Genomic DNA, 15,198 nt, shown 5'->3' with positions numbered 1-15,198 from the left:
TCCTCCGAACCAGAGGACTGGATCTCTCCTGAGTCTGGGTCGGATTCTACCGGGGCTTTTTGCCTCCTTTTTGGAGGGGGTGGCTGAGGCACTGACATTTGTGAGAAGGTGGCCATAGAAGAATTGACCTCATCTTTAATGAGGGATCTGTTGCTATCCAGCAGCGAGGGTTGTTCAGCGCGTAGGACCTCATCCGTACAGGACTGGCAGAGCTTTTTTCCGTATGTTGATGGGAGTTTGGCCGTACACACTTTACATTTGCAGCTTGACTTTTTAGGATCAGAAACCTTTTCTCCCTATGAGAGAAAGGGTTTGCCAAGCCACTTGGGGGTATATAGCTATATATACACATGCATGTATATACGGGATAGCTGGGCCCGACACCTGCTACTTACTTTGCTAGGAGGGGGAACACTGGCATCTGCAGAGCAAGGGGGTCTGTCACGTAGTGTAACAGTCAGCTTACCTTGCTACCCGGATCTCTTTATGAAGGATCGGTGGCCCAGCGTCAGTGCTCCTCCCCCCCGTGTTGCCCGATTGTGGTAGGGTCCTGGAATGCCCCCAAAAACACTGCTCTATGGCGTGCCTGCTGCTCGGACGCCATTGCCGGCCGGCGAGCGCTCCATCCTGGAACGCACCTTAGTGAACCGGAAGTGACGCGCGTTAACCTGGAAGTGACCAGGCCATCGGCTGGCCACAGACTCCAGGACACGCGCCACCTCCAGCGCTGCAGCCAGGGAGGAGGGAACCGAGGAACTGCAGGAGGCCCCCGGTACGCACGTCACCGCTCTGCTTTACTCCACAAAGGGAGCGCCGGAAAGCTCCCGAGTCCCTCCGGAGACGGGAGCAGCGTTCTTGAGGAGGGTACGCCCGACCTCCATGCTGCCCGGCTTTGGTAAGTGGAGCTCCGGTCGCCGGCCACGGCAGCCCCTTCAGAATCTCCTCATGCCCCATAGGGGACAGGAAAACACTGGCGGTGCAGGGAGGGGTATTTAACCTCTTTGTGTTCCTGTCCCCTATTAGGGCGGGGAAGACAACCTCCGAAGTGGCTATCGTGGAAGGCGACTAGAGAAATACCTCTATTCTTTTTGGGGGAAATAGGGGTAATAAGGCCTCAATTGCACGTTGGATCACGACTAATTCATATGCTTACCAGTCTGAGGGGGATTTCCCCTCCAGTAGGTCTACGTGCCCACTCTACACGTGGTGTTTCTGCTTCCTGGGCCGAGCAGGCAGGAGCATCATTAGAACAGATCTGTAGGGCCGCGACATGGGCCAGTGCTGATACCTTCTGTAAACATTGCAGACTGCTTTTGGGAGGAAGGTCCTCCAAGCAGTAACCCCACCCTAAGGAGGTGCTTTGGTACTCTCCAGGGTGCTGTCAGGAGGGACGTCCTGGTAAATATGCATTAGACCTACTGGTAATTAGGTTTCCAGGAGTCCATCCTGACAGCACTGGTAATTCCCCCCAGTCTTGTCATATATTACAATGTAATGTGATTCTTTCATTAATGTTATTTGCATTATTCCATGAGATAGTTCCTGTTACAACACTGAGGACCTTTAAACTCTCGTGAGTTTTCTGTCCCGGCAAGGAGGAGGACATCCTCCAGGGTGTTGTCAGGATGGACTCCTGGAAACAATTACCAGTAGGTCTAATGCATCTTCGATTTTAGGGGTGACAGGTTCCCTTTAAAGTGTTTTCTCCTGCAGTTCTAACAGTTTTCTGAATGCTGAGCTCTGTATAGTCCCACATAAACAGCAGTGATTGGCAGCTTTGTGTGCACTGTGCATACGCAGACAGCAACTGGTGAGAGGTTGGACTTACCCGGCAACAGATTTACTAGTCCTCTAGTGATAATTGCTAATAAAGCTAGTGATTTTATGAAAACTACACTAAGAAGCCCATTAAGTGACATCAGTAATAAGGGTCTCTGTCTTTACATCATGCTTCTCAGATTTTGCAAAACTTGGGAAACCATTGTTTAAAGTTTCTCATGGTCCCACAAAATAGGTCTTTAAACTGGCTTCAAAACCAGAACAAGCAACTCAAACACTGCATGGAAGAGAACAGCAAACAAGGATATTTGAAAAAAGAAAACTTTATTTAGAACATCTCGTATGCTGAAGTTCCAAAATCTGCAGTTTTAAAGCTCTACAGTCAGATTGAAAAGTGCTTTCCTTTATACAAACTGCTCAGGTAGGAACAGACCACAGAACAAATCATTTAACAGCACAACATAGAAATGCAGAATCATGTTAGGGCATAACCACAAAGGACCCAGAAACCATACTGCAATTGATCAGATATAGCACATGTCAGGAGAGCCACCAGTCTGTCAAGAACATCACATCCAAATTATGTATTTACTCAAGAGCGCAAGTAGCCATATGGATCAGGCAAGTATTTTATTTTATTTTTTTTTATACACCCGTTTTAAAATGGGTCTTTTCCCTCATGCACCCACAAATATCCCTGCACTTTCTGGATAGGAAATTCTAGTCATGACAGGTCACATTCATTGAACAAGTACTTTTAATTTAAAGGTACAAAAGTTTCACTTTCAGATGACAGGATATAACATACATTGTACGCTAGCCTACCAAAGTGACTTAAAAACAATTCAAAGGTGAAAAAAAATGTCTAGCAAGTAAATGCCATAGCAAGTCTGTAAAGAGAAAAAAAAAAAAAAAAAAGTGTAAAGAGTCTAGCCATTCCTCTCTGGGCTTATGCTCCTTCGTGGGCTCCGGGATGGTGAGCGGCTGCAAATAAGAGAAATCAATTAATATTTTTATCAAAGAACATTAACTATAACCATGTGTTGAGGAATAGAAAGTGAGACAAACCTCCTTTTGGGAGAAACAGATCTTGACTTTGATCTAGGAGTTAAGAAATTAAAAACATTAGAAATGTCTTCAAGAACCATCACTAAGCAGTCCTTAAAGTCACTATTTTGCCAATACATTCATTTTACAGCTGTAAGACTCAGGTAAGCTTTTCTGTTCATGTAGCAGCATCTGGACAATAAATTGGTTCACATTTCACTAGAAATAGCTGCTGCTACAAAAAGGTGCACCCCAAATTGTTATTAGCGCAAATCCCCTTACCCTCATGTTAAAGGGGTTATCCACTATTCAGATAACCTTTTCTGAATAACCATATTCTCTTGTGTAAAAAAAAAAAAAAAAAAAGCCTACATTTATCTCCAGTGCCAGCATTGTCCCAGAAAAAGATACAAGTCTCATGTGATGTTATGCCATGTGAATACAGTCAGCAGGAGCTTCACTTTCTTTGGACAAAATGGATACATAATAATAATAATCTTTATTTTTATATAGCGCTAACATATTCCGCAGCGCTTTACAGTTTGCACACATTATCATCGCTGTCCCCGATGGGGCTCACAATCTAGAAACCCTATCAGTATGTCTTTGGAATGTGGGAGGAAACCGGAGTGCCCGGAGGAAACCCACGCAAACACGGAGAGAACATACAAACTCTTTGCAGATGTTGTCCTGGGTGGGATTAGAACCCAGGACCCCAGCGCTGCAAGGCAGCTGTGCTAACCACTGCGCCACCGTGCTGCCCTCTGATACATGGAGGAAGTGAGCTGTTGCTGCCCTCTGACTTCCTCCAAAATGTCAATTATGTCCCACGAAAGAGTGAAGTGGCTGCCGGGGTCACATCACACGAGCCCTGGAAAAGCCCATTGCTGAAACTGCACCAGAGGAGAGTACAGGTTGTATTTATTTTATACGAGGGAGTATAGCAATTGAGTAGTGGTTGTCCGAGAAGTGGACAACCCCTTTAACTGATAACATGTAAAAAAAACAAAACAAAACAAAAAAAAAAAACAGTAGACCAACAGATTTCATAAGGTTATGACCATCTATGAACATTTATGGTAGCTCCAGTGTGGAATGATCTTTTCTTGTAATTAGGTGCAGGCCCCAGAGGTGGGAGCCACATCTCTGACTTATGTAGTGTGATCCCTGTCCACAGTATATATTTTATAGAGTAAAAATCCTACAATTAGCAACTTTAAGGATTATTTTTTAGCAAATAACCAAAAGTTTTAGCAAATCACGTTTACATTACATAGGTTCCCTTTAATGCTATTAAATAAGTGCATGCCTGTCATGTGAAAAATAACCCACCACACTTGACATGCAGATACGGGGTTAATAGCATTCTGAAGCTGTGCATCTACTGCACGGAGTCTGGCAACTGGGAGGAAGTGAACATTATACCTCCCAGAAGCATCTGGCTTCAATCACTGCCCAGTACATAGTGAGCGGCAGCTGTAACTAGGGCTCAGACTGACGGACAGCCTATGCAGCAGTGCATCTATCAGTGCACAGCTGTGATTCCCTTTAACATGTCACCATTTATGGAAGGAGACATAACTGTACTTAGGAGCATTGTTCTAAAAGTTCACATAACATCTAGAAAAGGTTGTGCTACAACATCAAACCAAAAGAATTTCCTGCCCACTGCCCCATTTTTAAAAAGGGCTTTAACACTTCTAGCCCATTTTTAGTTGCTGTATCCTACGGTGCCATAATAATGTAACTCATGTTCTTCAGATAGCATCTCTGTATACTCACTGGTATTTTGATAATCTCATGTGACCTATGATTGGCTACCACCTACACTAGTCAGTAGAAAAAAGTCAGTCCTGTTGTGACAATAGTTAAAGGGGTACTCCCATCTCCAACATCCTAGCCCAGGGGTCCTCAAACTATGGCCCGCAGGCCACATGCAGCCTGCCGAGGACATTTATCCAGCCCCTGCAAACACTGAACTTCACTACAGTTCAATGCCAGCAGGCCCTGTAATTGCAGGCAGAACGACGAGGTAAAGTGATGCGCGGCCCTCCGAATGCAGCACAGACCACGTGATTGTCAGCATGCCGCCTGCGAAGCCTGATGACGTCATGCCACCTGTGCCAGAATAAGACGGAGTCGAGTGGGCGCCTCTTCAGAGCAGCAGGGTACTTTTTTTTTTTACGTCAGGTCTGGACTGTGCTGCCTATTGGGGACATTTACCTGCCTATTGGGAACTCTTGCACTACACCAGACTGAGCCCGAGGTAAAAGCATAGTTCCACCAGTATGGGCACTGGTGAGGCTGAAAGGATATGGACTGGCAAGGCTGCATTGATGGGCAGTGCAGCCTGTGTGGGCAATTTTATTGCTGGTATATTGTCTTTGCAGGAAAAAAAAAATTAGTTATATATTTTACTAATAGCAATTTGGAATCCCTAGGAACCCATATCATCAAGATAGAAAACAATTGCTTCACTCATTACGCCCAGAAGTGACAAATATGGAACCGGACATTGACCATCTCATTAGCCAAAGGCTGTTCCATAGTTCCCATTGAAATACCAATAAATTTGTTGATTTAACTTTACTTGTTCTTCATTTTAAATATTGTATTTGTTCCAGTTATGTTCCTTTACTTCAAAATAAGACATGTGCAGTGTGCATAGAAATTTGTTCATAGTCTGAAGGACCGCAAACTGGCCCCCTGTTTAAAGAGTTTGAGAACCCCTGTCCTAGCCCAATATGTAGTAGGTGTAATAAAAGCAAATCTCAATGAGAAATGTAACAGTTCTTCAGATTACTCATGTTGACAACTTCATGTGAAGGTCATTGCAGTAGTTTGGGTATCCATGGTTACGACCACAAAGTAACTAAGCTACTGCAATGGCCTGCACATGAGGCAAGTGACATAACATTTTAGGCTCATATCAGCACATCTAAATGAATTAGAGAAGAGAAATGCATTCTTACCTGCTTCTAGGGCGTGACCTGGATCTGGAGCGAGACCTAGATCTGAGAAAAAAAAAAAAAGCAAATATTTTAGATGTACTGCCAAGTAATACAAATCCAACACTACACACAACCCAGTAAAGTTTTATAATTTACACTTACCGGGACCTTTTAACTGATGGAGATCGTGTTCTGCGTGGAGTACCAGATCTTGACCTACGAGGTGAGCCAGACCTAGACCTACGGGGAGATCCGGACCTAGACCTACAAAACAGATTACACAAGACAAGCTTTACACAGTTTCGGAAAGAAAGCAAAGCATTTACCCTGCTCAATTTGTGCTCCATAAGGAAGGTAACCACCAAAGAAAAGCAAATACAAGTAGTTTTACACAGTGTGCTTGACAGCAGCCTATCTACAAAATACCCCTAGAACAGGTTCTATAGAAAACCAGGGAAGTGCTACCCTTGTTGGCCCATTGGGGTTCAAAGCAGAAAAAAGCAATTTGAAAAAAAACAAACACCCCAAACAAATGACAAGACCAACATTAGATGCAGAAAGTTATGGGAAAGTACTTTTTTTTAAGTTTTGAATAATACTTTCGTTAGCTAGTATTTGAGCTAAACCAGGCATGAACTGGCTTCAGTACATAGAGAGCAAGGCTCTGCACCTTGCTGTGGACATGGATTCAACGTAATCCTGTAGTGCTGGCTCATGTACTAGTACTAATTAAATTTTCTACAGTTATAGGACCACGATGAGCAACTCACCTCCTTCCTCGGCTTCTGCTTCTAGAACGAGTGTATCGCCTTCCCCGGGATCTTGAGTGAGACCGTGACCTGGATCTGAATATTTAAAAGTAAAGTTAAATTCTATTTAGAAATAGTCAATTTGGTAGACTACAGTCAGACAGCATTGAGCGTCTGATATCAGGAAACCTATTTGCCTTGAATAGATCTACCTAGGAGAAACTGGTTAAATAAAAGGAGTTTCACTTTACAATAAAATTAAAATAAATAAATAGAAAAGAAAAACAAAATAGATAATAAAAACAAAAAAAATAAATAAAAAAATAAAATAAAAAACAAGACTAGAATTTGTAGTAAATAAACCTTGCAAGTCTGCAGGTCGACCCTCTTTGGCCTCAAGGTCTAGAAGATCTAGACGGTCTAGAAGGATCTACCAGCCGATCACTTCATCTACTGTAGGTCTTCAATCTAACGACGATCATACTGACAGCCATATGAGCCAGGTGAGGCTTGATTGACGTTTTTTCTAGTTGGGAATGTGGTCAATCTGTAGTTCTTTTCTAATGCGGAGGGGAGCCCCAATTGTATGCCAATATTACTCTGATACGGCGATCACAGTAGATCGTAGATTTCAAGGCCTCTACAGAATCTTAATGGATGATCTAGTTGTAGAAGGCTTGAGGGGATCTGGCCTCTTATGCTGATCACCTCAAGGTCTAGCAGAATCATAAGGTCGGATTTGCAAGGCGCCTCAGCATGAAATCTTAAGGCTCGTGACATTCTGAATCAAGTCGATTGACTCAAACGAAGAAACCTGTAAGGTTTTGACCAGGTTGATTATTAATATATTTGAACAGTGCAAAGTCATAACATAAGCCATAATGCATAAAAAAGCAGCAGTTCACAATGAAAACTATTAACAGCTACAACAGCCCATTACTAACAAATGCTCATTTCCTCCCCACACCCAACTATCACACCAAGTTTCCTGTAGGCTGCAAGCACATGCATACAAAGCTACTCGAGGTCCTATTAATATTTAATCCAAAACATGTCAAACATTTGGCCTTTGGGCAAAAAATTAAAAAAAAGTACCATCACATATTTTGCCTAGGTGAGAAATTTAATTTTGCATTTAGAACTTTGCTGAGCAATAGAAATCTTATGTATCAGTACTGAGCTGAAGATAACCATCTTTTCTGCATATTAAACAGTACAGGGTGGTCTGTTGCTATGACTGCCCACAGACTTGATGACATTTGCGCATGCCAAGAACTATTCTGTGTTCACTATTAGTGTGAACCTGCTAACCACCTTCTTCTGGCCTAACATTGCACTAGGTCCCATATTCTTCATTCTACCCATCAAAAGCAGCTGCTGCTTTAGCACTATCCCTGAACATCTAGCTACTCATCAAAAACCTAGTGTATCTGCTTCTTCTATGTCGGCTGTACCTTGGGCAGTCATAAGCATAGTGACCCTTTTCACCACACTCATAACATCTATCACTTGGGTCAAAAGGACGACGTGCTGGGGGTCTGTCGTAGCGAGATCGCCGCGGCATGCCTGTGGACAGCTCTACTCGAACTCTTGAGCCACAAATCACTCTGTAAAGATAAAACCAATAACTCACAATTACTGTATTGTTAGAAACAGGACAACGATATACATGATATTTTCTACCCCTCCCCCCCAGCTTAGCACAACGAGTAAGTGATACCAAATGCAAGTGTCCCCATAAAGTAAGGGCAGTGTACAGATGTTTTATAGCATGGCTTGTGGCCTTCTAAACTTAGAGGGGTTGTCCAGGCTTGGAATGAAAGTCAGCAGCCAAGCTGTGCCTGCAGACTTCAGAATCCTCAGTGAGCACACTGTCAGGACTCTCCAGTGACTGCAGGTATGCGATTTGCTTATATGCAGTGACTAGACGTGTGCAGCCTCATTTAATTCACTTGTACGGAGTGAGCTTGCGCACGTCCACTTGGCACGTGGTCAAAAGTAAGCAAGTAACATTCTTCAGACACATGACTGTCCACTCACTGGCAGCACCGGTGAAACCTGACAGCATGAGGTATCCATGGTGTGAGGACTTAGAAGTCTCGTGTACTTTCATCCAAAACCTGAACAACCCCTTTAAACATCTCCCACAGGTTGCAACGATGGCTAAGATTCAATCAGACATGTTTCCCATTGAAAGAGAAATTACAAGAATTGCACATTTCCAATTTCTACAACTCCCATTCGTTTTAGTTGAGTGTAATGTCCTGACCATGAACAAGGCCAGTAAACTCAGGATTTCAGTGGTTCATGGCCTATCAAGACAGAAGGGGGGGTGAAATAAAAAAAAAAAGAAAAAGTGAAGGACGTACTTTCCGTCTAATCCGCGCACAGCGTCTTCAGCGTCCCGTGTGTCTTCGAACTCTACAAAAGCAAACCCAGGAGGGTTGCGGGCAATCCAGACTGTACGCAGGGGGCCGTAGTAACTGAATGCACGTTCCAACTCTCCTTTGCCAGCTCCAGTTCCTAGATTACCGACATACACTTTTGCTTCTGAAAAAAGAAAACCAATGTAAGAAATCAGTGTGAATGTAAGGCCATGTTCAGTATTTTAACTCCATATTTGTAAGCCAAAACCAGGAGTGGAACAATCAGAAGAAAATTGTAATAAACATGTGCAGCACCTCTGCATTCTCCTGGTCTTGGCTAGGGCGCTTTCATACTGCGCTTTGGCACAAGTTTGTTGACTCCTTCCACCCCTAAAATGGGATTTAGGCATATAAGCCAACAGAGCCATAGAATACAATGGTGGTGACAGTGTCCGCATCATTTTCGAGCGTATACGCCTACTTGGGACGGACAGCCGTATGCAGTCTACTACATCTGGGTGTCCGCCTCCAGAAGATACATACCAACCAAAATGATGCATGGCAGAATACATTCACTCTGGCGGCACAATTACAGTCTATGGTCCCATCAATGCATAGACCCAAAGACAGTTTTGTGGTGGCATTTAGATGTAAGCCATGATGGGACTAATGATCTATGCTGTGTTCTAGGGGGCTGTAGTGTTGCTTACAATGAATTGTCTATCAATATTAGATTTGTGGGGGAAGGAGCTGAACCAGAATTGAACCCCACTCGTGAAAGCCACAACAAGCAGCCTCCTTCATTGTTACCAGGCGGTGGGACGTACTTCCAATAGTGGTCGTGACCAATGCAACAAATCAATACCGTTCAGGCGCATTGACAAGACAAAGTTGCAATATCAAAACAAAAAATACCTTCTATAGGATGAAACGTTATATCCTATACATGGCAAGATAAAGGAGGTCTTGACTTCTCATTATCTGATTTGGACGCCGTAGGCTATATTTCTACAGAAGTTGCTAGTCTCAGACCCAAACCAAGGTATAAAGTCACGTCTGTATCCAGAGTTTAGACCAAGATAATAAGCTATCCCAGAAATCCCGAGGATGGGGCTCTGAATAACACAGCTTAATGCGGCAAAGGACAGACGTGTGCACCTCCATTCAAGCTCTATATGACTGGGTGAGAGTACTACACCATACATCTCTGGCAGTTCTATAGACAATGCCTCTGGAGCTGGGTGCAGATACTCAACCTTCGCACCATTCAGAACTGCTTTAGAGAGCCTAAAAAACCCACCACATATGGGAGCAACGGTACCCTGGTAAGAAATTAAAGGGGTTGTTCACTACTAGGACAACTCCTTCTTAAACTAAATGTTTTGCCCCGATAAAATAATAAATTCTATACTCCCCTCCTGTGCGGGAACTTGCAATGTCGGGGATGTGATGCGGTGGAATGACATCGGCACCCAATCAGCGCTGGCGTCACCGTCTCTGCCTTCAGACAGACTGAACACGAAGAGGAAGCCCGGGATCAGCTGCAGCCTGATGTTCAGTTTGGAGACAGTGACACCAAGCCAGGGCTGATTGGTGCCAAGGTCACAACACCACAGCCTTGGGAGGAGTGCAGACACATCGGGAGTGGCGAGGGCACAGGGGCGAGTCTGGATTTATTTTATCTGGGGCGAATACTTAGTTTAAGGAGTTGTCCTAATAGTGGGCAACACCGTTAACATGAAATAAAAAATTATAAATTGATAAATATGTCCACTTCTGACCTGGAAATTTTCAGGCCTCGTTATTTCTAGCAATCTGCTCTCAATACACTAGACGGCATTCACACAGCCATTAATATCCACATAGATACTTCCCAGGGACGTGTGAATGCCGCCTTCCCAGGGACACACTGCGTAGGAGGTGATGACCAAACATGGAGGCTACAACAGGGGCAGGATTCAATTCAGATGCGGCAAACCAGTCTAGACCAGATATGAGGAACAAGAGGGGAACTACAGGCCAGGAGGGAGGCCGCAGACCGGGGGAGCATGGTATGAGGGGCAGCAGGCGGGGAACTACAGGCCAGAAGGGAGGTCGCAGACCGGGGGAGCATGGTATGAGGAGCAGCAGGCGGGGAACTACAGGCCAGAAGGGAGGTCGCAGACCAGGGGAGCATGGTATGAGGAGCAGCAGGCGGGGAACTACAGGCCAGAAGGGAGGTCGCAGACCAGGGGAGCATGGTATGAGGAGCAGCAGGAGGGGAACTACAGGCCAGAAGGGAGGTCGCAGACCGGGGGAGCATGGTATGAGGGGCAGCAGGAGGGGAACTACAGGCCAGAAGGGAGGTCGCAGACCGGGGGAGCATGGTATGAGGGGCAGCAGGCGGGGAACTACAGGCCAGAAGGGAGGTCGCAGACCAGGGGAGCATGGTATGAGGGGTGGGCGGGGAACTACAGGCCAGAAGGGAGGTCGCAGACAGGGGGAGCATGGTATGAGGAGCAGCAGGCGGGGAACTACAGGCCAGAAGGGAGGTCGCAGACCAGGGGAGCATGGTATGAGGAGCAGCAGGAGGGGAACTACAGGCCAGAAGGGAGGTCGCAGACCGGGGGAGCATGGTATGAGGGGCAGCAGGCGGGGAACTACAGGCCAGAAGGGAGGTCGCAGACCGGGGGAGCATGGTATGAGGAGCAGCAGGCGGGGGAACTACGGGCAAGGAGGGAGGCTGCAGACCGGGGGAGCATGGTATGAGGGGCAGCAGGCGGGGAACTACAGGCCAGAAGGGAGGTCGCAGACCAGGGGAGCATGGTATGAGGGGTGGGCGGGGAACTACAGGCCAGGAGGGAGGCCGCAGACCGGGGGAGCATGGTATGAGGGGCAGCAGGCGGGGAACTACAGGCCAGAAGGGAGGTCGCAGACCGGGGGAGCATGGTATGAGGGACAGCAGGCGGGGAACTACAGGCCAGGAGGGAGGCCGCAGACCGGGGGAGCATGGTATGAGGGGTGGGAGGGGAACTACAGGCCAGAAGGGAGGTCGCAGACCGGGGGAGCATGGTATGAGGGGTGGGCGGGGAACTACAGGCCAGGAGGGAGGCCGCAGACCGGGGGAGCATGGTATGAGGAGCAGCAGGCGGGGGAACTACAGGCCAGGAGGGAGGCCGCAGACCGGGGGAGCATGGTATGAGGAGCAGCAGGCGGGGAACTACAGGCCAGGAGGGAGGCCGCAGACCGGGGGAGCATGGTATGAGGAGCAGCAGGCGGGGGAACTACAGGCCAGGAGGGAGGCCGCAGACCGGGGGAGCATGGTATGAGGGGTGGGCGGGGAACTACAGGCCAGGAGGGAGGCCGCAGACCGGGGGAGCATGGTATGAGGAGCAGCAGGCGGGGAACTACAGGCCAGGAGGGAGGCCGCAGACCGGGGGAGCATGGTATGAGGAGCAGCAGGCGGGGAACTACAGGCCAGGAGGGAGGCCGCAGACCGGGGGAGCATGGTATGAGGGGCAGCAGGCGGGGAACTACAGGCCAGAAGGGAGGTCGCAGACCGGGGGAGCATGGTATGAGGGGCAGCAGGCGGGGAACTACAGGCCAGGAGGGAGGCCGCAGACCGGGGGAGCATGGTATGAGGGGCAGCAGGCGGGGGAACTACAGGCCAGGAGGGAGGCCGCAGACCGGGGGAGCATGGTATGAGGGGCAGCAGGCGGGGAACTACAGGCCAGGAGGGAGGCCGCAGACCGGGGGAGCATGGTATGAGGAGCAGCAGGCGGGGAACTACAGGCCAGGAGGGAGGCCGCAGACCGAGGGAGCATGGTATGAGGAGCAGCAGGCGGGGAACTACAGGCCAGGAGGGAGGCCGCAGACCAGGGGAGCATGGTATGAGGGGCAGCAGGCGGGGAACTACAGGCCAGAAGGGAGGTCGCAGACCGGGGGAGCATGGTATGAGGGGCAGCAGGCGGGGAACTACAGGCCAGGAGGGAGGCCGCAGACCGGGGGAGCATGGTATGAGGGGCAGCAGGCGGGGAACTACAGGCCAGGAGGGAGGCCGCAGACCGGGGGAGCATGGTATGAGGGGCAGCAGGCGGGGAACTACAGGCCAGGAGGGAGGCCGCAGACCGGGGGAGCATGGTATGAGGAGCAGCAGGCGGGGAACTACAGGCCAGGAGGGAGGCCGCAGACCGGGGGAGCATGGTATGAGGAGCAGCAGGCGGGGAACTACAGGCCAGGAGGGAGGCCGCAGACCAGGGGAGCATGGTATGAGGGGCAGCAGGCGGGGAACTACAGGCCAGAAGGGAGGTCGCAGACCGGGGGAGCATGGTATGAGGGGCAGCAGGCGGGGAACTACAGGCCAGGAGGGAGGCCGCAGACCGGGGGAGCATGGTATGAGGAGCAGCAGGCGGGGGAACTACAGGCCAGGAGGGAGGCCGCAGACCGGGGGAGCATGGTATGAGGAGCAGCAGGCGGGGAACTACAGGCCAGGAGGGAGGCCGCAGACCGGGGGAGCATGGTATGAGGAGCAGCAGGCGGGGGAACTACAGGCCAGGAGGGAGGCCGCAGACCGGGGGAGCATGGTATGAGGAGCAGCAGGCGGGGAACTACAGGCCAGGAGGGAGGCCGCAGACCGGGGGAGCATGGTATGAGGGGCAGCAGGCGGGGAACTACAGGCCAGGAGGGAGGCCGCAGACCGGGGGAGCATGGTATGAGGGGCAGCAGGCGGGGAACTACAGGCCAGGAGGGAGGCCGCAGACCAGGGGAGCATGGTATGAGGAGCAGCAGGCGGGGAACTACAGGCCAGGAGGGAGGCCGCAGACCGGGGGAGCATGGTATGAGGAGCAGCAGGCGGGGGAACTACGGGCAAGGAGGGAGGCTGCAGACCGGGGGAGCATGGTATGAGGGGCAGCAGGCGGGGAACTACAGGCCAGAAGGGAGGTCGCAGACCAGGGGAGCATGGTATGAGGGGTGGGCGGGGAACTACAGGCCAGGAGGGAGGCCGCAGACCGGGGGAGCATGGTATGAGGGGCAGCAGGCGGGGAACTACAGGCCAGAAGGGAGGTCGCAGACCGGGGGAGCATGGTATGAGGGACAGCAGGCGGGGAACTACAGGCCAGGAGGGAGGCCGCAGACCGGGGGAGCATGGTATGAGGGGTGGGAGGGGAACTACAGGCCAGAAGGGAGGTCGCAGACCGGGGGAGCATGGTATGAGGGGTGGGCGGGGAACTACAGGCCAGGAGGGAGGCCGCAGACCGGGGGAGCATGGTATGAGGGGCAGCAGGCGGGGAACTACAGGCCAGAAGGGAGGTCGCAGACCGGGGGAGCATGGTATGAGGAGCAGCAGGCGGGGGAACTACAGGCCAGGAGGGAGGCCGCAGACCGGGGGAGCATGGTATGAGGAGCAGCAGGCGGGGAACTACAGGCCAGGAGGGAGGCCGCAGACCGGGGGAGCATGGTATGAGGAGCAGCAGGCGGGGAACTACAGGCCAGGAGGGAGGCCGCAGACCGGGGGAGCATGGTATGAGGAGCAGCAGGCGGGGAACTACAGGCCAGGAGGGAGGCCGCAGACCGGGGGAGCATGGTATGAGGGGCAGCAGGCGGGGAACTACAGGCCAGGAGGGAGGCCGCAGACCGGGGGAGCATGGTATGAGGGGTGGGCGGGGAACTACAGGCCAGGAGGGAGGCCGCAGACCGGTGGAGCAGCGCAGGACTGACCGCGGGTACAGTGAGGTGCCGCCTCACCTCCTGCGCTCACTCTCCGGCTGCCGCGGTGTTACACCGTCGCCCTGCACCATAAACGGAGCCGGGAGCGGAGTTCCGCACACAGGCTGCACGTGTCCTCCGCCGCTCCCGCCGGCAGTGCGCGGGACGTAGCAGGTGTGGTGGTTTCTGCCGCCCACTAGGCCTGGCTGGTCGGCACACCGAAATAAGGAGCGCATGTAATGCAACACGAGGAGCCCACACCGCGATCCGCCATTACCGAGCAGCGCTGCACAAAGCGCCAAACACGTGACCGCGCACACTGCAAAATGGCGACTGCGGGCCTACCCCGCTACCAGAGGCAGGAAGAAAGGAAACCCGCCCGCCTCGGAAACCTCCCCGAGTACCCCGTACAGACTTACCGCCACTGTACCGGCCGTACCGCGACATGTCCGCACAATGCAGGCTAACACACCGCCGCCGTCGTCTCTAGAGCGCTGCAGCGCGTCTCCCCGCTCTTTATCAGCCACCAACGGTCGTTGAAGCCAGCTATTGGCTAGTGGGCGATTACGTCACGTGCAGCTCCTCCTCCTTTCGGGGAGAACGCGCTTTCCTGCAGTTACC

At 50.4% G+C, this 15,198-nt stretch overlaps 1 protein-coding gene across 2 annotated transcripts; it reads right to left on the bottom strand.

Moving 5' to 3' along the window:
- Nucleotides 1–2,084: 2,084 nt before the first annotated feature.
- On the bottom strand, nt 2,085–15,154 carry SRSF7 (serine and arginine rich splicing factor 7). 2 transcript variants are annotated; one of them, XM_069769066.1, is made up of 8 exons: nt 14,997–15,154; nt 8,896–9,076; nt 7,948–8,133; nt 6,548–6,616; nt 5,940–6,041; nt 5,799–5,840; nt 2,848–2,880; nt 2,085–2,763 (listed from the first exon to the last, which is right to left on the bottom strand). In XM_069769066.1, exons 1-8 carry the CDS (start codon nt 15,022–15,024, stop codon nt 2,709–2,711), a joined length of 696 nt encoding a protein of 231 aa, XP_069625167.1. In that variant the 5' UTR covers nt 15,025–15,154; the 3' UTR covers nt 2,085–2,708. The 2 variants fall into 2 exon arrangements, with proteins under 2 accessions (XP_069625167.1, XP_069625166.1); XM_069769065.1 differs by having other exon boundaries at nt 6,548–6,622; nt 7,981–8,133.
- Nucleotides 15,155–15,198: the final 44 nt, after the last annotated feature.

The sequence above is a fragment of the Ranitomeya imitator genome, chromosome 5 (genome assembly GCF_032444005.1).
Source record: "Ranitomeya imitator isolate aRanImi1 chromosome 5, aRanImi1.pri, whole genome shotgun sequence".
Lineage (NCBI taxonomy): Eukaryota > Metazoa > Chordata > Amphibia > Anura > Dendrobatidae > Ranitomeya > Ranitomeya imitator.
The sequence above is the reverse complement of the archived record's forward strand: the minus strand, read 5'-3'. Positions and strand labels throughout refer to the sequence as shown.

What these genes read in the sequence shown, in the direction of transcription:
- SRSF7 (XM_069769066.1), bottom strand. Translation starts at nt 15,024, where the DNA reads ATGTCGCGGTACGGCCGGTACAGTGGCG. An exon ending in GTGCGCGGATTAGACGGAAA is followed by an intron (nt 8,134 to 8,895) that starts GTACGTCCTTCA and finishes TTATCTTTACAG; the next exon opens with AGTGATTTGTGGCTCAAGAG. An exon ending in AGAAGAAGCAGATACACTAG is followed by an intron (nt 6,617 to 7,947) that starts GTTTTTGATGAG and finishes ATTCAGATCCAG; the next exon opens with GTCACGGTCTCACTCAAGAT.